At 35.7% G+C, this 23,290-nt stretch overlaps 2 protein-coding genes across 3 annotated transcripts; one reads left to right on the forward strand and one right to left on the reverse strand.

Annotated features, from left to right (window-relative positions):
• The first annotated feature begins 3,201 nt into the window (after positions 1-3,201).
• LOC141340863 (adrenodoxin-like) lies at positions 3,202-8,624 on the forward strand. The gene is made up of 4 exons (XM_073845968.1): positions 3,202-3,484; positions 5,240-5,364; positions 7,693-7,822; positions 8,190-8,624. The coding sequence occupies exons 1-4, from the start codon at positions 3,330-3,332 to the stop codon at positions 8,317-8,319; spliced, it is 540 nt and encodes a 179-aa protein (XP_073702069.1). The 5' UTR covers positions 3,202-3,329; the 3' UTR covers positions 8,320-8,624.
• Positions 8,625-8,749: 125 nt separating this feature from the next.
• Positions 8,750-22,168, reverse strand: LOC141340862 (rho GTPase-activating protein 20-like). Of its 2 annotated transcripts, none has more exons than XM_073845967.1 (15): positions 21,871-22,168; positions 20,815-20,891; positions 19,573-19,740; positions 18,789-18,938; positions 18,316-18,357; positions 18,151-18,235; positions 17,986-18,063; positions 17,835-17,901; positions 17,542-17,694; positions 16,045-16,226; positions 15,429-15,593; positions 13,309-13,439; positions 12,918-13,098; positions 12,626-12,737; positions 8,750-11,496 (listed from the first exon to the last, which is right to left on the reverse strand). In XM_073845967.1, exons 1-15 carry the CDS (start codon positions 21,943-21,945, stop codon positions 10,496-10,498), a joined length of 2,667 nt encoding a protein of 888 aa, XP_073702068.1. In that variant the 5' UTR covers positions 21,946-22,168; the 3' UTR covers positions 8,750-10,495. The 2 variants fall into 2 exon arrangements, with proteins under 2 accessions (XP_073702068.1, XP_073702067.1); XM_073845966.1 differs by having other exon boundaries at positions 20,815-20,894.
• Between the last annotated feature and the right edge of the window lie 1,122 nt (positions 22,169-23,290).

A 23,290-nucleotide genomic window follows, 5' to 3' on the forward strand; every position in this document is an offset into this window, starting at 1 on the left:
GAAGAACGATTTAATCATCCGCTTCCTTAAAGGAGCTAAAAGGTTAAATCCACCCAGACCGCCCTCAGTCCCAACATGGGACCTTTCTGTGGTGTTGGACGCTATGAAGAGCGAACCATTTGAACCACTACGGGCGGCTGAATTAAAATATCTGTCTCTTAAAGCTATATTCCTACTAGCGCTCGCTTCAGTGAAGCGCGTGGGAGACTTGCATGCGCTTTCCGTGTGCGCGACATGCATGGAGTTTGGGCCCAACGACTCAAAAGTCATACTCAAACCCAAGCACGGATACGTGCCAAAGTCTATTAACACACCGTTTCGAGCACAGGTCATCGCACTGTCTGCTTTACCGGCTGTGGATGGAGAGGCTGACGCGAGACTCTTATGTCCAGTTAGAGCGCTAAGAGTCTATGTGTCTCGCACGTCTGCTTTTAGACAGACAGAACAGCTGTTTGTTTCGTTTTACGGGCATTCTAAGGGAATGGCTGCGTCAAAACAGACTTTATCCAGATGGATAGTGGATGCTATTGCACTGGCGTACGAGTCTAAGGGCATGCAATGCCCGCTGGGTGTCAGAGCACATTCCACGAGGGGCGTGGCCTCGTCGTGGGCTTGGTCGAGTGGGATCGACTTGCAAGATATTTGTACGGCGGCAGGCTGGGCCTCTCCGTCTACATTTATAAGATTCTACAACCTGGAGGTTCCCGCCCTACAGGCCAAATTGCTGTCGGTCTAGATATTAGCAGATATCTGGACCCACGTTCTAAGTTTATCCAGGCCGTTTACCTGCCCGGATACACCAGGAGCCAGTGTGTTTAGGGCACTAATCCCCTTATATGTTTAAGCACTGTATGAACCCCGGGCTACGGCCCTAGGGTCTATGGTATCAGATCTGGCATGCACGGCGTTTTACAGGGCGTTCCCCTAGCGTTAGCTACGCAGTAAGAGTGACCTCTCGTAAGAGAACGTACTCGGTTACTAACGTAACCTCGGTTCTCTCAGAGAGGGAACGAGTACTGCGTACCTTGCCGTGCAAGCGTCTGCTCTGGGCGCTCTTATGATGAAAAAACCAGAGTGTAGCTACCTGCGAGCGATATTTATAGGCTGGGATCACGCCACTTTCGGCGGGAGATGACGTGTCAGGCGCGAAATGCACTCATTGGAGCTGACTTCGCGCCAAGCCTCGCTCGATAGGTGCTGCAGTTGCTGCGGAGCAGCCAATAGGCACGCAGTACGCCTCGCCTATGTCTGCTCACTGCGGCAACGCGTTTTACATTAATACAAAATTAAGGATAATTTTTTGGCTTCAATATCTCTCGCGGAAAGGATTTTCCCCTAGCGTTAGCTACGCAGTACTCGTTCCCTCTCTGAGAGAACCGAGGTTACGTTAGTAACCGAGTACGTTTTCACGTTGCTTGTGTGATATCCATTGGCTCACCGTCGTGGTTTAAAATATAAATATGTATAAAAATACAGTATAAAAAGATATATTTACAATATTTTGCGACGTAACCCCAAAATAATGCAATTTCCATCAACGTTTTTCTCTCACTGAAAGCTACATCTGTCTGCCGCTCTCTGCTCTCCTCACTGCACGGAAGATTGCACCCAAACGTTGACCCTAGTGTGCTTGATATAAATGTATTTATTAGAAATAGCGTTTGGCATTTTTTTTTTATTATTATTATGTCAAAAGCTTTCACGGTCCGCATGGACGCATCTTGCGGTCCGGAATCATACTTCGCCATCCGCCATTTGCGAACGGTCGCAAATACCTGACATAGGTCACATTTTCAGGTCGAAAAATCCGGAATTCCGGATTAATCCGGAAAAATCACATCCCTGATTAATTAAATCTGTCGCTCATATCTGTTAAGTTGTTGCACTTGTTATAACGTCGTTAGTCACATGACAACGTCAACAAGGCGGAAGACGTGCAGATCCCATTCATACTCAACGAGATTTGACTGTAGAGTACGTACTCTTTTAGCGCTCGTTAAGTAAGTACTTTTTGAAATTAAGTACCTACTCATTGAGTATGCGGTTTCGAACGCAGCCATTGATTTAATAGTAGGGCTTTTGCTAGGAATAGCCTTAAGGTGGCAGTGTCTTCCCCAAATGGTGTTCCTATCATTTTGGGGACATTCCATAGGCAGGTATTACTGTACAAACTGTATTTTCTATTCCCTTCCCGTACACAAGGTGCTTCATGATTCCATAGAAGAACCTTTTTTGTTTAAATGGTTCCATAAAGAACCTTTAACATCTGAAGATACTTTCTGTTTCACAAAAGATTCCTTTTGGCTACAAATATGTGACCCTGGACCACAAAACCAGTCTTAAGTAAATAAAATAAAATAAATATTTTCTCAATATTTACATTTTATTTTATTTTTACATATTATTTTATTATTCCAGATTTTCAGTCTATCGTAACAAACCTCAATGGAAAGCTTATTTATTCAGCTTTCAGATGATGTATCTCAAAGAAATTACCCTTATGACTGGTTTTGTGGTCCAGAGTCACATATCAACAATTCCCGCTGAAAAATAAAACAATAGAAACCATCACAGAAATTCTAATGGTTTCCACTACAAACACCATTACATATCATCAACTTTTCACCATTATAATAATTAAAATGGTTTTCTGTAGTGTGTTTTGTTACATTTTCCATTAGGATCTAGTGGTTCAATAGAAGGCGACCAATTACCATACAAACCTAGAAACCCACAGGGTCCATTACAGTTTCCATTAAAACCATTTGTTGTTGTTGTTGTTGTTGTTGTTGTTGTTTTCAGCAGAGACGTCTTTTAGTGCTTACCACAGAAGTTTCAGGACTGGGCTTTACAATATGACAATATAAAACTTGATGGGCAATGTTGGTCGTTATTGTTCTAATAAAATACTTAAATATTGCTTTTTAGATAGAATAACATATTTAAAATGGAGATAAAAGCAATCCTATGTAATATCAATGAAATTCAATAAACAGCAGTCTCCTTAATTTCTTTTGCAGAAAACACGCAAACACAGTAAGAGACTGCGACTGGTATGACTGTATGTGGTAGAACAAAATATGAAAACAACTATCACAGAATTTAAAAGAATTCTTTAGGCTACTTAAGAATTCAAAATCGTAAAATTCTAACCCATATGACGTTCCTGAAGGCACACATGACGAAGTATTTCCGGGTTGGCCTACAAATTGACGTCACGACCGAACAGCTCTATTTCCGCAACATATAAAGAGTCGAAAGTTAAATTCCAACACACATGCAACAGTGCTAGTTAAGTCTTCAGAGGTCTATCAGCAAAATATATTACAATGTCGGCATGTGCATTGAGACTGTTTCTCCAGCGAGCGGCTGCGATGCGTAAAGCGGCGCACCAAACGTTGAGCCAAACGAGAGCGTTTCCACAATGCGTGACCGGGAGCTACACGCACAGCAGAGGAATAAACACATTAACAAACCCAGTAAGGTAAGAAACTGTCTTTCAAGAAGTATTGAGTCATTAGGATTCATCCATGCTGGCAATTTTGTCAACAGAGATGTGACGTTAATGTCCCGAAAAGTGTCGGTTATATAAAATACGTAACGTCATTAGGTTAGATAACAAAATGTCAAAACGACTGGCCTTTTTTTAAAGAAGTTTTTTGGAGCGCTTCTGTCAGTTTCTTAGAGTCCACATGATAAAAAATATGCATAGTGTTGAAAATGCAATGGTTGTCAAATGTTAGTGGATCATTTTTATAGTTATATACTACACCTGTAGTAGTCTATTAGGACACCTTTGTGAACGTGTGGGAAACTTAGTTCATACATAGACTAAATGACCTTGAGATAAGTTGGTTAAAAGTCATTGAAAACATAGTTCAGATAAGCTCTGACTCTGAGTGATCTAGCATAATCTGTTTGCATTGACACATGGTTTAGTATTTTATATCTAATACAAAGTCATTCGTGTGTTTCAAGTATGGAATTAGTGTACAGCTGTTTTTTGGGCTTTCTGTGTTTTCCAGTTGTGTAAGATTGAACATTGGATAGCTGTGTTTATTTGTAGGTCAAGGCTATTGGGTTACAAGTATATTGGGTGTTGTGTGCATTGTGTAATAATGCGTTCCTCTTTATTTTACTTTATCTATCTTATGTTATCTCATTTTTATCTTTGGGTCTATGGTAACTAAGAATTTAGGCTATTGCTATGGTTGATACATTGATAACTAAAGCTTCCTCAAGGTTATTTTATACACACACACCAATACTCTGATGCACTTGATGAGAATAATTAAATTTGACATTGACTTGTCCAATCTTTCCGTCTTGCCCATTGTTCAGCCTATTGCAATATGCTATATAGCTGACTATTGAGATGCCTACAATACTGTTCAAAATGTTGGGGGTATTAACTGTATTCAAAGTTGATCATGATAAATGTTTGTTAAGCATCAAAATCAGCAAATTAGAATGATTTCTGAAGGATCATGTGACACTGAAAACTGGAGTAATGATGCTGAAAGTTAATAAATAAAATAATAATAATAATGGAAGTTCATTTTAAATTGTAATAATATATCTCAAATATTTTTGGTCAAGTAAACGCAGCCTTGATAAGCATAGTTCTTCATACTACTTTTAAAATATCTCACCATTACTTCCAGGTCTAGTGTGGTCTCTCTCTCTCATTACAAACAAGTTTTTCTTCTTCTTATCCCAAAAATAAGCAAACATTTTCAATGTATCATCTTGTGCCTACTAAAGACCACTGCATCTAAATTCCCTCAATGCTCACTTTTTGTGTTTAAGCCTCCATGCATAAATCGCCTTTCTCAGGAGGGTTTTATCGGTGCTTAGGTGAATTCATGTTCAGGATATTGTTGTAGTTGTGTATTGTACCGTAAATGACTACTCTGTATTCCATTCAGCATAGAAGCAAGCTATTGTTTAAAATGTACTAAACATGAAGAACAGATGTATGAAACAGAATCATAAAAAAGGCTCAGTCCGTGAAGGCCTGTTTTTATTCAACAATGTGCATTTTTCAGGGATCTACATTTCAAGGGAAATCCCGTGGGTCTTAAACATAGGTCTGATTAGCAACAACTACAAGAGGTTTAGCCAAAGTTTTCAGAAAAAGGTGCTTAAAGATACAACAAATCATTGTTCTAGGGTTTTCATGTAGCACTTCTAATGATGATGATGGCTTGATCTTTGCATCTTAAAAATGTCTCTGCAGGGCTGAGGAAAAGGTGACTGTTCACTTTCTGAATCGAGATGGAAAACGGATCACGGTGAAAGCTTTAACTGGGGAATCACTACTCGATGTTGTTATTAACCATGATCTAGATATTGATGGATTTGGTAAGTTTTTTACAAATATTGTACTAAAGTTTTGTTGTACAGACAAATATGCATATCTCATTCACACACTACAAAAAGTAAAAGCCTGCAGTTTCTTCTTGCTCTGATCCTTAAAGAGTTAGTTCACCCAGAAATGATAATGGGCAAAATTAGCCTATTATTTACTCACCCTTCAGGCATCCTAGGTATATATATGACTTCCTTCTTTGAGACAAATTCAATCAGAGTTATATTAAAAAAAATTCTGGCTCTCCCAAGCTTTATGGCAATGGGTGGTTGTTTCTCTTCATCAGTCCTAAACAAGTCCAATAAACTGCATCCATTCATAATAACAATCACTTTAATCTAGCTTTTGCAAACTGTCATACATGGAAGCTGTTCCAGGCGGATGAAGTAGGTCTCTTGGCTTATATGGAAATCTTCCGACATTTTTCTTTACAAATCCTCATTTTTACTTCTAATTTGTGACCCTTGTTTTGTTTTGGTCTCACCACTGCGCATACGCAATCGTCAGTTTTGAGCGGCGCAACGCCGTCATTCTTTGTCATCCGCCCGGAACAGCTTCCACGTACGACAGTTTGCGCAAGCTAGATTAAAATGATTTTTATGTTTTAAATATGTGGTTTTTTTTTTTACAAAAACACATTGATTCACCACAGGAGGCCTTTATTCACCGTTGGAGCCGTGTGACACGCTTATTATGGATGGATGCACTTTATTGGACTTGTTTTGGACTGCTGAAGAGAAACACCACCTACTGCCATGATAAAGCTTGGGATAGCCAGAACATAGGGGTTATCATATAGCAAGTAGCTAATCATATCCCTTTAGTGGCTCGTTTTCCATGCCTTTCTGAATACAAATATATATATTAGTGTATTTCTAATATGGTAAATACGCGGGGGGAGGGCTGAGCCCATTCGGAACTGCTGGAGCCCAGAGAGGAGCGTCGGCGGATATTAAAGAGAAAACCAATTTTCATTCAAACAAATCGATGTAAACTACACATTGGAGTTAATCGATAAAATTGATTTTTCGCCAAGCCCTACCGGAACAATTTTTAATATAACTCCAATTGGATTCATCTGAAAGAAGGAAGTCATATACACCTAGGATGCCTGGAGGGTGAGTAAATAATGGGTAAATTTTCATTTTGGGGTGAACTAACCCTTTAAAATGGTTTTGTCACCTAATGTAGTCAGGTTGATTCAGGTAATATTAAATAATATTTTTAATTTCTGTAAATCCAGTTACCACACTTTTTACAGAGCATATAGTGTACTGACTATTAGGGCTGCTCGATTTTTGGCAAAAATCATAATCATGATTATTTTGGTCAAAAGGTCCAAAACTTTATATAGTGATTAATTTAAAGATGGCAATACAGCGAGGAAAAAAAGATACAAATAAAATAAAATAAAAACTGTGCTTTAAAAAAATACTGAATACTTTTATGCAAGTCTAAAGTAGTCTAACAATGCTACAGAATTTGAATGTAAAATAAAACAGCGTCTTCACTGTAATAGTTAAACATGCTTTGTTTCTTATTAAAACTACAAACGTCCTTCATTCAAAAGCAGTGAGTGATTTTTCTCTTTGTATTTTTACATTCTATTCATATTAGGCACATAGACAGTAGAAGGAATATTATGTGTTGCGCTTGACCACATGGATCCAATATACTGTTACATGTATTTTTATTCTCAACTGTTTATGGTCATTTAAGACATAACTGACACAAGTTTAGATGAATAATCACCAAGCGCCTCATTTTGAAATATTTTTGGGTGTATTTGACCGTTTAGGCGCACCTTGAGCTAAAAGATAACTTTACATGTCTGTGTTCTGCTCCATCTCTGAGCTCATACACAGAACAGTGCAAGTCTTCTTACGTGCTATTAAAAACCCAACATCAAAGAAACATTAAGAAATAAGCACGTCCCATTTTATGAAAGTCACATTACATGATTTTGCTGATTTGCATGTGAAATTAGGCTTTTATGGATGAGTGAAAGCGCACCACTGGAAAGGGGGCAGAATGCAGAATCGTTTCTTTTCGATTACTGCATTTTCATGATCATTTGAAGCAGAAATCGAAACTGAATTTCGATTAATTGCACAGCCCTACTGACTATGAGGACTGCAGATTGGCTCAAAAATAGCAGAAATTATTTGGGAATTGTGAACAGGACAATGTTTAACAGGGCTTTGTGTATGTAATCCAAAGGTAAAATGAGGTGAACAGCTAGAGAAGTATTTTAACGCTTGTCATGTCAATGTAAGTGATTTGTGAGTCTTACTAGCTAATATTTTTTTTTGTCTCTCTAGGTGCATGTGAGGGAACTTTGGCCTGCTCTACGTGCCACCTTATTTTCGAGGAGGCCGTTTATAAGAAGCTTGGGCCTATTACTGATGAGGAAATGGACATGTTGGACTTGGCTTATGGGCTTACAGACACGTGAGTGAACCAAATCACTCAACAATAAAGGATCATTTTAAAATGCCATGTAATAGCTTTTGATATTTTTTGGTACTGAAAACAGACTTCAGTCTAAAGATGAAGAAAGTGTCTTTTTTGATGTTGAAATACACTTTCCTATATATGCAGAGACAACAATTAGTAAGCCATTCATAGGTTGATTCCCCCTTAAATGTAAACACTGTAGCTCACTATCATTGCTCTGTTCGTTTAAGCAGTGAGTTAAGTGAGTTGACTTCACCTTAAAAGGTGCATGTGCATTAAAAATTGCATGGTTTTTTTAGATTCATGATTTGAATTTTCATGGCTGATCTTCACATTTCTATTTTGCATGCACATCTTTTAGATCTCGTCTGGGCTGCCAGGTGTGTTTGAGGAAGGATCTGGACGGGATGATTCTGCGTGTGCCAGACGTGATATCTGATGCTCGAGTTGAGAGTGAAAAAGAGTCCTCCGCAGCCCCACCCAAAATATAATCTATAAAATAAAGCCCAGCTGTATCTCATAAACACTGCATTATGGAGGTATCTTTAATAGCAGATATTTTAATATGTACTACTTTAATAGAAAACTACAATTTAAATGATAACATTTATCGTTTAATATTATTTACAGGCTGCCGTATGTAGATTTTATAATTTTAGTGAGTGTAATTTTTTTAATTGTGCAGATTCTGCGATTCTTTGTGTCACAATGAGAGGTGGGACGTCGTCTTGTTGCATTTTGAATGCAGAAATAATGTAACTGATTATTGCAATAAATATGATGTTTAACTTTTTAAGTTGCTTGATTTGTTTTTTTTGTTTTTTTTTTGAGAGCTGGATGTTTTATTTTTGGTAACACTTTACAATAAGGCTCCTTAGTGCAATATTTCTACAGCATTTATTAATCTTAGTTAATATCAGCATTTACTGATGCATTATTAAAATCACAAGTTGTGTTTGTGTAACGTTAGTTAATGCACTGTGAACTAACATGAGCAAACTATGAACAACTATTTTTATGAACTAACAATAACAAAGATGAATAAATACTGCAATAAATGTATTGTTCATTGTTCGTCCATGTTACATTAACTAATGTTAACAAATGACACCTTATTGTAAAGTGTTACCTTATTTTTGAATATGTTTCGCTGTTATGTCTTATTGATATGTTAAAAATTATGACATGAGCACAATGAGAATGTAGTATTGAGCTAAAATATGTTTGCAAGAATGAACACTTGTGTTGAAAAATAACTAGGGCTCACGCAGGTGGGATTACTAGTTTTAATAGAATTTATGGTACAAAACATGATAAATTCGAATTAAATACTGTAGGGACTATATTACATTTTTAAAGTGCAATAAAATATTGTATTTATAAATCTATTTTTTCTACTGTCAAGAAGGTTTAGATACACTTACAAAAAGGTTTGGCTACATTTACAAAAAGGCATTACAATGCTGACAAATCATATTAAATGAAATCACTTTGGACTTTAAAATGGTGGCATTCATCTTCAAGAATCAAAATATAAGTAATTACGTTTTAGGATCAACAAGCAAATGAATAATACCCCTACTGTATGTAATCCTAAAAAAACTAGGATTCTGTGAATGCGTGAGTATACACTGACATTCAAAAGTCTGGAATCAGTAAGATTTTTAATGTTGCTTTTTTTTTTTTTAGGAAGTCTTTTCTGCTAATCAAGGCTATGTTTATTTGATTAAAATACAGAAAAAAAACTGTAATACTGTAAAATATTATAGTGGTTTTCTATTGTAAAATAATGGTTTTCTATTTTAATCTACTTTAAAATAGAATTTGGAAGTATATTAAATGCAAAGCTGAATTTTCAGCATCACTGCTCCAGTCTTTAGTGTCACACGATTCTTCAGAAATCATTCTGATATGCTACATTTATTATCAGTGTTGGAAACAGTTGTGCAATTTATTTTTTGGCCTTGTTGATACTTTTTTCAGATTTTTTTAATGAGTAAAACATTAGATAGAGCAGCTTTATTTATTCAAAATAGAAACCTGTAACAATATACACTACAGTTCAAAGTCTGGCATACCTTTATTGAGCAGAATGTGTTAAATTGATACAAAGTGATAGTAAAGACTTACACTGTTAGAAAAGATTTCTATTTTGAATAAAAGCTGTTCTTTTGAACTTTTTATTCATCAAAAAAAAAAATCCTGGAAAAAGTATCACAGGTTTCAAAAAAATAATAAGCAGCTGTTTCCAACGTTAATAATAAATCAGCATATTAGAATAATTTCTGAAAGATAAGTGTGACATTGAAGACTGAAGTAATGGCTGATGAAAATTCAGCTTTGCATCACAGAAATCAATTATATTTTAAATTATATATAAATAAAAAAAACTGTATTTTAAATTACAATATAATTTTTTTCTGTATTTTTGATCAAATAAATGGAAGCAGAAAATTGAACTGATTCCAAAATTTTCAGTGGCAGTGTAAGTTGTTTTTTAATGCTTTAAATGCTTCCAGCTTGACTTGTTACTGTAAGTACTTTTTCTAAAGCGTGTGAATATTTACAATAAAAAAAATGAATCATTCTGTAATATGGAGCATGTAATTGTTAATTATTATAAGGTGCAAATTATTATCAATAATGAAATGACTGTTCCCATTGGCTTTACACAATCCACTGGCTGCTACTGCAACAGCTGAGCCTTTGGCCTCTCCCAATAGCCTGCTGCTTTCCAGAGGAGGGGTGCAAGTCTAGTGCTTTAAACTTCAGCTGCTTCCCAGAGAGTTTGCTAGACTTCTGTCCCCTGATTTTGTTCACTGTCAACTTGCAACTCTGTCCGTAAAACACACTCTGCGGTAGTTTGACGTCTTCTTCAGTCTGAGAGTCAGGGGGCAGCTTGGGGTGTCCTAAAGGGCTGTGCGTGGGGCTCCCAGGTCCTCTGTAGAAAAGACCTTTTCCTTTATGTAAAGGCGTTTGAGTGGGAGTCTGTGAGGATGGTTTTCTTTTCAGCTGATTTTTGGTCACTGTAGGCTGTAAACCCTCTTTAATATCAGTGGCGTTCCTCTCATGATTTGGTGGAGATGATTTCTCAATGGGCAAGCTGTTTGAGCGCTGGTAATTTGAGCCATTTTGAGTGAGCAAAACAGATTGTCCCTTGGATGGTGAGTCCTGAGGAGAATGGAGGGTCTTACGGTTGGACTGAGAAAATGGACTGTCTATTGAACTCACAGATGAGTATGTTGGTGAAGTTACTGGTGATGATACATTGGAGGTTGGTGGAGTTTGTTTTCCTCTCATGAAATTCAGTTCTAAAAATACATTATCATTGACCTCATCTGGTCTCTTGAACTCTTCATATTTTCCACTTTCTTGAGTTACTTCCTGCTCATGAGAAGTCAAAGCGATGGTGGAAATGGAGTGTCTGTGTAATTTAAGGGACCGGAGCTGACGCACTGCAGGTGTCAGGTTTCTGATTTGTGCCGATGGGTTAGAAGACAACAGGTTGTTTTCTGGACAATCGAGGTCACAATCACTCAGTGACATGAGCGAATCCATACTACGACTGTCTTTAAGAGGACGGGTCTTAGAAATGTCCTCTGTGTCAGTATTCACCTCGTTCTTAAGACTCTCATAACCTGAATCTGACATCTGCTGCAGGGACCCAACTAGAGGAGGGAAGAGAAAAGAATTATATAGACTGTACAATATTGAAAACATGGTAAAAGTAATTGTGTGAAAATGTGCTGTTGTTAATGAAAGTTCTAAATGTTGCTAAATGAAATAAAAAATAATACACTTACTAAAAGTAGAATATATATAATTGTTAAAAAATAATAAACATAAATAAACACTACCAGTCAAAAGTTTTTGAACAGTAAGATTTTTAATGTCTTTAAAGAAGTCTCTTTGACCCAAAGCACAGCAAAAACAAAACAGTCAAAATTTGAAATATTTTTACTATTTAAAAGAACCGTTTTCCACTTTATATATTTAAAAATGTAATTTATTCCTGTGATCAAAGTTAAATTTTTAGCATCATCAGTCCAGCCTTCAGTGTCACATGATCCTTTCAGAAATCATTCTAAAATGCTGATTTGCTCTTCGATAAACATTTTTCTTGTTATTATAAGTATTTAAAACTTTTCTTTGATGAATAGAAAGATCCAAAGATCAGCATTAATCTGAAACAAACATACATTATACAATATACCATTCAAAAGCTTTAGTATAATTTTTTTTTTTTTTTTTAGATAAATGCTGTTCTTCCGAACTTTCTATTCATCAAAGAAACCTAAAAAAACTTATACTCAGCTATTTTTAACATAATAATAATAACAAATGTTTCTTGAACAGCAAATCAGCATTTTAGAATGATTTCTGAAGGATCATGTGACACCGAGGAATGGGGTAACAATGCTAAAAATGCAGCTTTGAAATCACAGGAATACATTACATTTTAATATATATTTAAATAGAAAACAGTTATTTTAAATAGTACAATTTTTTCAAAATGTTACTGTTTTTGCTGTACTTTGGATCAAATAAATGCAGGCTTAGTGAGCAGAAGAGACTTCTATAAAGAACATTAAAAATCTTACTGTTCATAAACTTTTGACTGGTAGTGAATATACAAATAAACACACTAGTAATTAATGTAAATGTTTACATTTTCATAAAAGGAAAAATCTAAATTAATTTAATCATATCAACTAATATATAAATATTACAATAAATGCAGTGTTGTTTTGTACTGGTGTGTACGTGGTTGTGAATCATGTTTGCATTTATAGTAACCTGATCCACGGTTGCTTCTATTGTCTTCAGTCAAATCCTTTAAGAGGGTTATAATTTCATCCCCAAACAACGCACAGCAGTTGTCAATCAAGACACGCACAAGGTCACACACCTGTGTACAGATTACATTGGCAGTTACATTTGTATTTTCTCTCTCTACATCTATTACATTTCTGTTTCTATTTCCATTTTCATGTTCTTTAGAGAGCAATAATGATGATTACTTAAGCAGATACTCATGCACTCAGCAGATATTATAATAATCTGGTAATAATACAACATGTGCGCTTACCTTTTTGGCATCTTTTTCATGAGATTGTAGTTTGTGATTCCACAGACAGCTAGGTGCTATACACACAGCCAGGTTAAAAGAGGTCATCTGGTTGTGTTCAGCATTGAGTTGTATGTGGTGCAGCATTGCTATCATGTGTCTCAGCAGCAGAATATTTTCTTTAGGTAAAAGCTGAACGAGCCTGGGAATGTGGGGAGAACCAGCACAAATCAGTTAATAAAATATCTCTGATTATGTAACTCATGAAGCTAAAAGAAATTGACTACTAAATCTAAATCTGCTTAAGGTGTACAGTAATATCCATCTACTCTGATCCATCATTATCAAGGTTTAATCCTTATCTATCATTGCAAAACCTGATAAACTAATCAGAGTGTTACTGGGACTTTACCTCTGAACCTCCTGTAGCAGGTGTCTCTCTGTCATGGGTTCATTTTTTTCACCATCCTGCTCCACTGCTTGGAGCCATTGCTCATAGAGCTCCTCACACAACAGGCTGCCAGGTATATTGCGTAAGAATTCCTACCAATCAAAAACACAGATACGAGAACGGAGAGTCGTCACGGTACAATCAGTGTTTATTTTTAACTTACACTACCGTGCAATAGTTCAGGGTCAAGGTCTTTTTTTTCTTTTTGGAAGAATACCAGTACTTTTATTCGGCAAGGATGCATTAAATTAAATGTGTAACAGTAATTACATTTATTATGTTACAAAAGATTTCTCTTTCAAATAAAAGTTCTTTTGAATTTTCTATTCATCAAAGAAACCTTAAAACAAGTATCACAGTTTCCACAAATTTTAAACAGCACAGAAATTCAGGGGGGATGCTATAGTCAATTTCTTTTATGGGGTGGGGGGTCCTATAGCTAATTTTACACAATGATTACAAAATTTGTCTAATTTTTTAACAGATTTTTATTTAATTAAAATGTTCTTTATTAAATGATCTATTATTTATAAGCTGTTTTCATTCTGGGGCCTGAAATGGAGGATTTTTGGTCAATATTGATTATTAAACAATATTTTGCTGAATGTGTTATATGACAATAAAACCACCAGTAGGTGGCAGCAAGTCCCTGTTTTAATAAATTATTTGTTGGCTTACTAGATTCATTCAAAAATATTAATCTAAGGAACGAAACAATGTGTCGCTCTGCACTGTTGTATAAAATAAAAGGGATAACCCTGCTGGAAAAAAACCAGCTAAAACCAGCGCAGCCTGGTTGTCTGATCTTAGCTGGTTTAAGCTGAAAGTAGCTGGTTTTAGTTTATCTCCCAGCCTGGCTAAGCTGGTTTTCGCTGGTTGTTCCAGCTGGTCTCTCAGCCTGAACAGACCAGCCAGACCAGCTAACAAAGTGGCCAAAACCCCTCTAAAACCAGGCTGGATCACCAGCTAAAGCTGGTTTTAGCTGTTTTTTTTTTCAGCAGGGAATTCACCTAAAAATAAAAATTCCATCATTGATTACTCACCTTAATGTCTTTTCAAACCCTCAAGACCATTGTTCATCTTCAGAACACAAATTGAGATATTTTTGATGAAATCCAAAAGCTTTTTGACCCTGCATACATAACTGAAATGTTCCCAGAAACGGGATAAAACAGTCCATTCAACATCAGTTGCAATTTTACAAAGCTATGAGAATGTTTTTTGTGCGCAAAGAAAACAAAAATGGACTTTATTCAACAATTCTTCTTACCCAAAGCACGTATTTCGCCATTATCGGGAGTACGACTTGATCTACTTCAGCAGCACCACACGCATGCGTTGTTTAATGGCAGAAAATGTGATTTGGAGGAGAAGAATTGTTGAATAAAGTTGTTATTTTTGTTTTCTTTGCGCACAGCAAGTATTCTCTTAGCTTCGTAAAATTACAGTTGAACCACTGATGTTACATGAAATATTTTATCAATGTCCTTACTAACTTTCTGGGGTCTTGAATGTGGTAGTTGCATTGCTGTCTATGCAGGGTCAGAAAGCTCTCGGATTTCATCAAAAATATCTTAATTTGTGTTCCGAAGATGAACGAAGGTCTTATAATTTTGGAACGACATGAGGGTGAGTAATTAATGACAGAATTTTCATTTTTAGGGGTGAACTATCTCTTTAATAGCACATTTTGATCGCGCACATGTGCTGATATTCAGCCAAGTACATTCCTTGTGCGATGAATATAAAAAACATAAAAAGTCATACATGGGTATATTTTATGATAACAAGATAATGTTTATTGAACACCAAATAAGCATATTTCTGAAAGATCATGTGACACTGACTGAACACTTAAGTAATGGCTGCTGAGAATTCATCTTTGCCATCACAGAAATACATTTTATAAATATATTCAAACTTTTTAAAGTGAGTGAAGTATGGTAACAATATGACACAATTTCTGCCGGTACTGAGCCTCAAATCCCTAACCTCTGGGTTGCAAGTCTGACTCTCTAACCCTTAGGCCACAACTGCACCCTCTTGAATACAGTGTTATGTATTGATATGTAAATATCTACCTTGAACACTGAAGCGGTAACAAGTACAGATTCTCCACTCAGTGGCTCTTCATAGTGACCCGAATCCAGCTTTTCCTTCAATTCTCGGCAGGCCTTGACTCCAGCAGAGCGCCGGAATATTCCACGTGTCACAGCCCCCTCACTGCACAAACACTTCAGCATGTCCTTTAAAAAACAATAAACAAGTGGTTTTGTTGTTATACTATTATTGTACATGATTGTTCATATTTTAACATAAATTATTATGACATAACTTTAATTATAAATTATTATAACTTTTTTCATAAGGGAATAAGACATTTAAGGGGAGTTATTTTTGCCATTTTCGCCCTTTATTATGATAGGACAGATCAGAGTTGACAGTAAGTGAAGTGGGCGGGATCGGTAAAGGCCCTCGAGTCGGGATTCGAACTTGGGATGCCCACAACGCAAAGGTTATTGGTGCCGACTTAAGGTGCTTTTTGACATTTAATAATGCCTGAAATTATGCAAAAAAGTTGTACAGCTTTTCATTTACATAATATAATTATCTTAACGTATAATAATGTGCTGTTTACGTCAATACTTCTCCTAGTGATAAGGTTTGAAAAGTTAAATATGGAATTTCAGTACATACCACAATTAGTGATGGCAGGTTATTGTCTTTTATCACATCAGTGAGTGGCCTACCAAACAGATGACCCGAAGCCATTGTAATGGTTTGGCGAGGATATTCAGATTGGATGGACTGTTCAATGCTGGAGCCTCGTTTAAAAGCCCAGCTAAGAAGAGACATTCTTCTCCTCCTGCTTTTCTGTTCTGCTAGAAGAAATGTATAAAAATTGGGGAAAACAAGATTAAAAAGAGGCAACGTTTCAGGACATTGTGTACAGTGCCTTGCAAAAGTATTCATACCCCTTCATTTTTGTCACATTTTGTTTTGTTGCAGCATTATGTTAAACTGCTTTAAATTAGTTTTTCCCCCACATCAATTTACACTCCATACACCATAATAATGACAAAGCAAAAACCAGATTTGCAAATTTTACAAATGTATTAAAAATAAAAACACTGAAATAAGTACATTGCATAAGTATTCATACCCTTAACTTAGTAGTTGAAGCACCTTTACAGCCTCAAGTCTTTTTGGGTATGATGTGACAGGCTTTGCACATCTGCATTTGGCAATTATCTGCCATTCTTTGCCTCACCTTTTCACCTCTCAAGCTGTGTCAGCTTGTATGGGGGCTGGCAGACATTTTCTAGAGTCCTAGTTGTTCCAATCCTCTCCCTGCTGAAAAAACCAGCATATGCTGGTTTTTTCAGCAGGGCTTCCATTATGGATAATGGAGGCTACATGCTTCTGTGAACCTTCAATGCAGCAGATTTATTTCTGAACTCTTCCCTAGATCATTGCCTCAACGCAAGTCTGTCACTGAGCTCTACAGGCAGTTATCTTGACCTCAGGACTTGGTTTTTGCTCTGATATGCATTTTCAGCTGTTAGACCTTTTCTGAGAGGTGTGTGCCTTTCTAAATCATACTCATTCAAATGAATTTGCCACAGTTTAACTCCACTCGAAGTGTAGTAACATCTAGAAGCAATATGAATGCTCCTGAGCTAAATTTCGAGTGTCCCAGAAAAGGGTATGATTACTTGTGCAACGGGATCTTTTCAGTTTTTTATTTTTAATAAATTTGCACAAATGTTAAAAACCTATTTTTTGCTTTGCCATTATGGAGTAGGGAGTGTAGATTGTGGGGAAAAAAGTAATTTAAAGTAGTTTAACATAAGGCAGCAACATAACAAAATGTGAAAAAAATGAAGGGGTATGAATGCTTTCGCAAGGCACTGTATGTGTGTTAGTTGATTTCAGGTTCTATACAGTATCATTTCTATACAGAATGTATTTGTAGAATATAAGGCTTAATATTCAGACTTTATTTTGCATGTGTGTTTTGACATAGATGTGTGCTTTACTTTTTAAGAACTGAACAGCCCAAATGTGGGCTGATGTAGACTGCTATTAATGTGAGGGAAATCGAGTAAAATACACGGATATTATACTAAGCACATCATACTACCAAAATAGAACAAACAAGATGGTAGTATTCTGAAAATTGCCATCTCCCACCTGTGAAGGTGTTGTTTATTTGACTGGGCCTCAGGAAGAACTGGCAGTGGGCGTCAATTGGCAAAAGCGCCATCTGGCTGTAGGATGATGTTACTGCATCTTGCTGCAGCAGGCGAATGTGGCTCATCTTAATGCTATAAGGAAACTCATGACCTGGGGGAACAAAGGCCTCTTACATAAAGCTGCTGTGCAGGGAAAGTATCAGATACTAATACCTCAGTACTTTTCGAATTCATTAATTCACAGTTCAAATGTTTGCTTTGATAATACGAGAATTACTGATAAACTCTTACCAATTAAAGGGTATGGAGTTTCATCTTGTTTTGAACATACCCACAACTTATAATCTTTTATTCCACCCTGTGTACAAAGACAAAAGCAGTTAATAAGTTAAATAAATATAAGTATATTTAGTTAGTTAGTAGTTGTGCAGTATTAACATACCGAAAGACCGAACTGTTGCAGTGCCGTGCTAATGACATCAGAAGTGCAGTCTGTGTTGCTGATAAAAAGAGTTTTTGCCTAGAGAGATAACAGCAAATTTACATTCATTTAAACATCAAAGCTACAGTACATCATTTTATACTCACAAAAACAATCAGTTCTCACATAGGCACAGTTCCCAACATCCTTTGCAAATATCTTGAGTGGAATCATCTTCGGATCATCACTCTGTTTTTCTTCTTTTATACAACTAATTTTAAAAAAGGAAGAGGAAAAATTTAGATAAGAGGATTGTTTCATTGTATTTACTGTAACAGTAAAAGAACTGACCTTTCAATGAGGGATAGCCACCTGTCTTTCTCTTCTGAAATGCTACACACACACACACACACACACACACACACACACACACACACACACAAAACATAATTTTAACAGGAGAAATATATAAATCTGTTTAGTTTGGCTATATATACTGTAACTGTGTGTGTATGTGTGGGTTTGTGTGTGTTCTTGTTTATTCTAACTTGTGGGGACCAAATGTCATCACAAGGATATAGTAAAACCTAAAAATTTTTACATTTTGAGGGGATTTGCCGTCCCCATAAAGCAAAAAAAAAAAAAAAAACTAAAAAAAAAACTAAATGATGTTTATCTGAAAGTATTATCTGAAAGTATAACTGTGCAAACTGGTTTTTCATAAGGGGTTGGTTTAGCGTAAGGGAATAGAAAATATAATTTGGTCAGTATGAAAACAATAAAAGTCTCAGAAACCTAACTTGTGTGTGTGTGTGTGTGTGTACCTAAAAGTAGCCACACAGTTGTAAGTTGGCCAGCCCATGACGAAGCTCCTCTCTGAACCAGTACTGGCCTCACACACCTCATCCACACAGCCGGCCGTCCACATCTCACTAACACGCACACATTTCTTTTGCTTCACCTGCATTACTGACCTAAAAAAAAAATCTCAAATTATTCCAAACCAAATTATTAGAACTATACCATCTTATCGTGGTAACATTGTAACTCTGTATACCATTCTGAAATTTGGGGTCATTATGTTTTTTGTTTATTTTTTATGCATTTATTTATTAATTTAATGAACACTTTTTTTTCATGAAGGATGCAATAAATTGATTAAAAGTGACAGCAAAGATATTTACAACATAATGTTTTTTATTTCAAATAAATTTTTTTAAACTTTTTATGCATCGAAAAATCCTGCAAAATCTGTATCACAATTTTCACACATGTTTTTTAGCATTGATAATAATAAGAAATGTTTTTGAGGACCAAATCAGCATATTAGAAGGATTTCATGTGGAGTAATTGACTGCTACAAATTCAGCTTTGCCACCACGAGTAAATTGCATTTTAAAATGTATTAAAGAAAACACTTATTTTAGATTGGAATAATATTTGTATTGTATAATTTTACTAATTCAATAATTGTTGAGCATATGAGACTTCTTTCAAAAACATTACAAAATCCTACTGACCCCAAATTTCTAAATTTTTTGCACATTTTAACATTTGGGTGATTTATCTGTATTTTCAGTTCTCCTCATTGCATTTTTTCCTCCATACTTGGCCTTGGTGATGATGAGAAGATCACTGAAGAGGATGAGGAATCTCTCTTGAGTCTGAAGACCTGTCTGCAGCACCACATTGCCTTGGCAAATGAGCTTCCTGGTTGGACTGAGCAGAGACTGGATGAGGGCGAAAATGTCCTGGCTAACCTGGGATGTACAATCCCTAACACACACATGAGAGAAAAGGAGACAGTACTTGTGAGAAAAACATTAGAAAAAACCTATACAAAATATGATTTCCCTTTAAATGTTTGCATATGAAAAAACATCCAATTCATCAGTCCGTCTGTAATTAATCAAAGCTTCTGACTTGAGTGTTCTTTCACATGCTTCATTGATAAATTAGCTCCAGTGTTACAACTGACAAAAGGTAGATTTCAGAAAGTACACACACTCTTTAGACAGCCTGTCTGACTGCAGACAACTTTGTTTCTCTGTGTCACTCTTTCACACACTCACACATGTGCAGATGCTGGTTGTGAGACCACACACAGACTGCTTCTGCAACATCTCTTCATTCTCTCTTTTCAGTAAAATGCTAATATATTCAGAAGAGTCTTGCATGCACACAAGCACTGACTGTGACATTGTGCCAGAAGTGAGAAACAAACTGCTCACTGAGACAGAAAATAGACTGTAATATTCCAAGTCTGATATTTACATTACCAGTCAAACGTTTTTGAACAGTAAGATTTTTAATGTTTTTTAAAGAAGTCTCTTCTGCTCACCAAGCCTGCATTTATTTGATCTGAAGTACAGAAAAAACAGTAACATTTTGAAATATGTTTTACTATTTAAATGAACTGTTTTCTTTTTGAATATATTTTAAAATGTAATTTACTCCTGGGATTTCAAAGCTGAATTTTTAGCATCATTACTCCAGTCACATGATCCTTCAAAAATCATTTTAATTTTCAGATTTGCTTCTCAAATAACATGTGTTACTATTATTATGTTGAAAAAAGCTGAGTAGATTTTTTTTTCTTTTAAACACAGGAAGAAATTACATTTTAAAATATATTTAAATAAAGAACAGTTATTTTAAATCGTAAAATATTTCAAAATTTTACTGTTTTTGCTGTACTTTGGATCAAATTAATGCAGGCTTAGTGAGCAGAAGAGACTTCTTTAAAAACATTCAAAATCTTACAGTTCAAAAACTTTTGACTGGTAGAGTATGTTTACAGAATGCATTATTACATACACACATTTTTAGTTTAAATATCAAATATCATACCTGGTGAGAGGTTTTGACTTTGTAAGAGCTTTGCTGAGAATAACAGAGGGTGCCGACTGTCTGCGCTGAGAGAAATACTTCTAGAGAAAAAATAAGAGAAAGAGTAATGAGTAATATAGAGTAATATAATAAAAGAAAAAGAGAGATAATCAGCATCACCTAATAACAAACAGCCATGCTGATATTCAGTTTAACAGTACAAATATCATGTATTGATTATATCTACATAAAATTTGAAGAAACAAAAAGCTAATACTGGGTAACGAAAAAATATGGCCATTTGTTTATTTGTTCAGTTTTATATTGGAATAAGTTCATGAAGCCTGATTAATTTATGTGTAGCACAATGTATGTTTAAATGTGTTGATGATATTGCATTTGTTATAAAAACCACTCTCCTCTCTTACTCTCCTCCTTTAAATATGTTTTCTTTTTTTCTAAATTAATAATTTATTCACGTTTTATTGTTTTCTATACTTTTAAAGTTGTATTTTATACCAATTTGCCTTTATTTTAATAGGATAATCGAGAGAGGAAAGCATGACAGACAAGGACAAATAATTATTTTGTTGCTAACTTAATTTGCTAAGTTTAAAATGAGTTGAACGCATCTCTTATGTATCAAAATCACAGTACAGATGTGTGTGTGAGTGTTTCAACACTCTTCTAAATTGATATGAAGTTGTGCGTTTTCTGAGCTATTTTATGTGCCTTTTTCAACAGTGCACTCAATTTATTTACACGTTCTACTCTAGATTATTTCATTTCACTAATATCCATTTGCCTTTATTAGAAATGTACCTTGTGATTATTTTACTGCATTTGTTTTGTTAATCTTCATAAAGGAGCTTTGAAAGCTGAAGCTAAACCCTGGAAAATCATAGCTGTGCAGACAAGCTAAATCTGTTTTTCTTTTGTATGAACCTGGTAAAACTATTACGTGATGCTAACAAAACAAACCAATGCCATTATGCTAAAAATGGATGAAATAGTATGGCATGTTAACTACTGTATGTAAACAATAAAGGCTGCTTTTATTAAAAGTTCTTTACTTACATTGGAGATCTGGCATTCCCCACAACTTTTGGTTCGGTTTCTCTTCTGCCATCCTGGCTCATGTAGTGGTCCCATGGTTAAAATCCAAGTAAAAAGACTGTGGAGGTGATTTAGAGGACTGATCAGATCAATGCTTCCATATCATCATCATCTGCCTCTGGGTAATCCTCCCTTTGCTGCTCTGCTCTCCTTCTTTTCTCTTTCACTGTGGTAGAAATACAAAATCCAGGGGTGTGTTCAGTTATGCCGTCCTCCTCACAAGCACCAGACTTTGATTGTCCACACTTTGAACAATGTATTTGTCTTTCCTCTCTGAAAGATGGAAGATTATGTCTGTGGCTCTGAGCAGCAGGGGGAGGATTTAGGAGGCGGGGTCTCAGTACATAATGGGATATAAGTCTGTGTGTATACAACATATGGCTGTAGTTTTGACAGAGGAGAGAATGTTTACACATAGTGGAACAACTTTCTTTAATTATGTATGATTGTCTTTGGAAATAAGACATTTGGACCAATATTTTGAGAGAAATCTATTCAGTGTTTATCTAGTATAATTCCCTGGGCCAGTTTATCTTCATACCCTGCCCCCTCCTTACTGGGATGAGTAAATGGTCAGACAAGCTTAAGCTTCTTTTCTCACCAGATGTATCCAGTTTGATTGACGGTTGCTCAAACTGTAATCATACTTTCCTCATTGTACTCCATCAGATTGTTCATTTTGTATACTGATTTTGTCCAGCCACAGTTCATAGCTGCAGTTAGTAAATCTGTCTTTTGTCACCCTCAATTCATAACAGCCCAGAAAATGTACACTATTTAAAATTTCAGATTATAAGAAATTCATACATTTTTGAAAGGCCATAGATCTAATCTACAAAAAGATTAATGGACAACATAAACATGAATGGATTAAAGACCTATCATTGTTTTGAAAAGTGTCCTTCCTGTTGGTGCTAATCTTTTACATTTATCATCAAAACATTCTGTTGAAATTGGAAGACATACATGTGACATATTTCAATAATGCATAGAATGCATTAAGTAAATATGTATTCAAGCACAAGAACAAAGAAAAAGAGGGAGTTGTCCGGAATGAATGTGACCAAAGATAAAGAAGAGATGGGAATGTAGAGAATTTAATATTTCATGTCTGTTAGTACAATGAAAGGGTAGTTCTAGGTTAAAAGGTGTCAGGTTACATGTGACAATTGCAGTTTACCACTATAACATTTCCTAATGTGCAGTATTAGTTTAAGTGTGACTACGCTGTCACAAATGTCAAGTCCACAAAGAATGCAACACAATGTTATATTTCAAAAACGGAGAGCACATAGCTAATATTTATGCAATATAAAAAGTGCATATAATATTTATTGCGATTGTTTACACACAATTGAATATTTAACAAGGTACAATTGCA

The sequence above is a fragment of the Garra rufa genome, chromosome 8, assembly GCF_049309525.1.
Source record: "Garra rufa chromosome 8, GarRuf1.0, whole genome shotgun sequence".
Taxonomy (NCBI): Eukaryota; Metazoa; Chordata; class Actinopteri; order Cypriniformes; family Cyprinidae; genus Garra; species Garra rufa.

Coding starts and splice junctions, on each gene's coding strand:
- LOC141340863 (XM_073845968.1), top strand. CDS start 3,330: ATGTCGGCATGTGCATTGAGACTGTTTCTCCAGCGAGCGGCTGCGATG. Junction 5,365..7,692: donor TCTAGATATTGATGGATTTG/GTAAGTTTTTTA, acceptor TTGTCTCTCTAG/GTGCATGTGAGGGAACTTTG. Junction 7,823..8,189: donor GCTTATGGGCTTACAGACAC/GTGAGTGAACCA, acceptor CACATCTTTTAG/ATCTCGTCTGGGCTGCCAGG.
- LOC141340862 (XM_073845966.1), bottom strand. CDS start 21,945: ATGGGACCACTACATGAGCCAGGATGGCAGAAGAGAAACCGAACCAAA. Junction 19,741..20,814: donor AAGTCAAAACCTCTCACCAG/GTATGATATTTG, acceptor TGTGTGTGTTAG/GGATTGTACATCCCAGGTTA. Junction 18,358..18,788: donor AACTGTGTGGCTACTTTTAG/GTACACACACAC, acceptor GTGTGTGTGTAG/CATTTCAGAAGAGAAAGACA.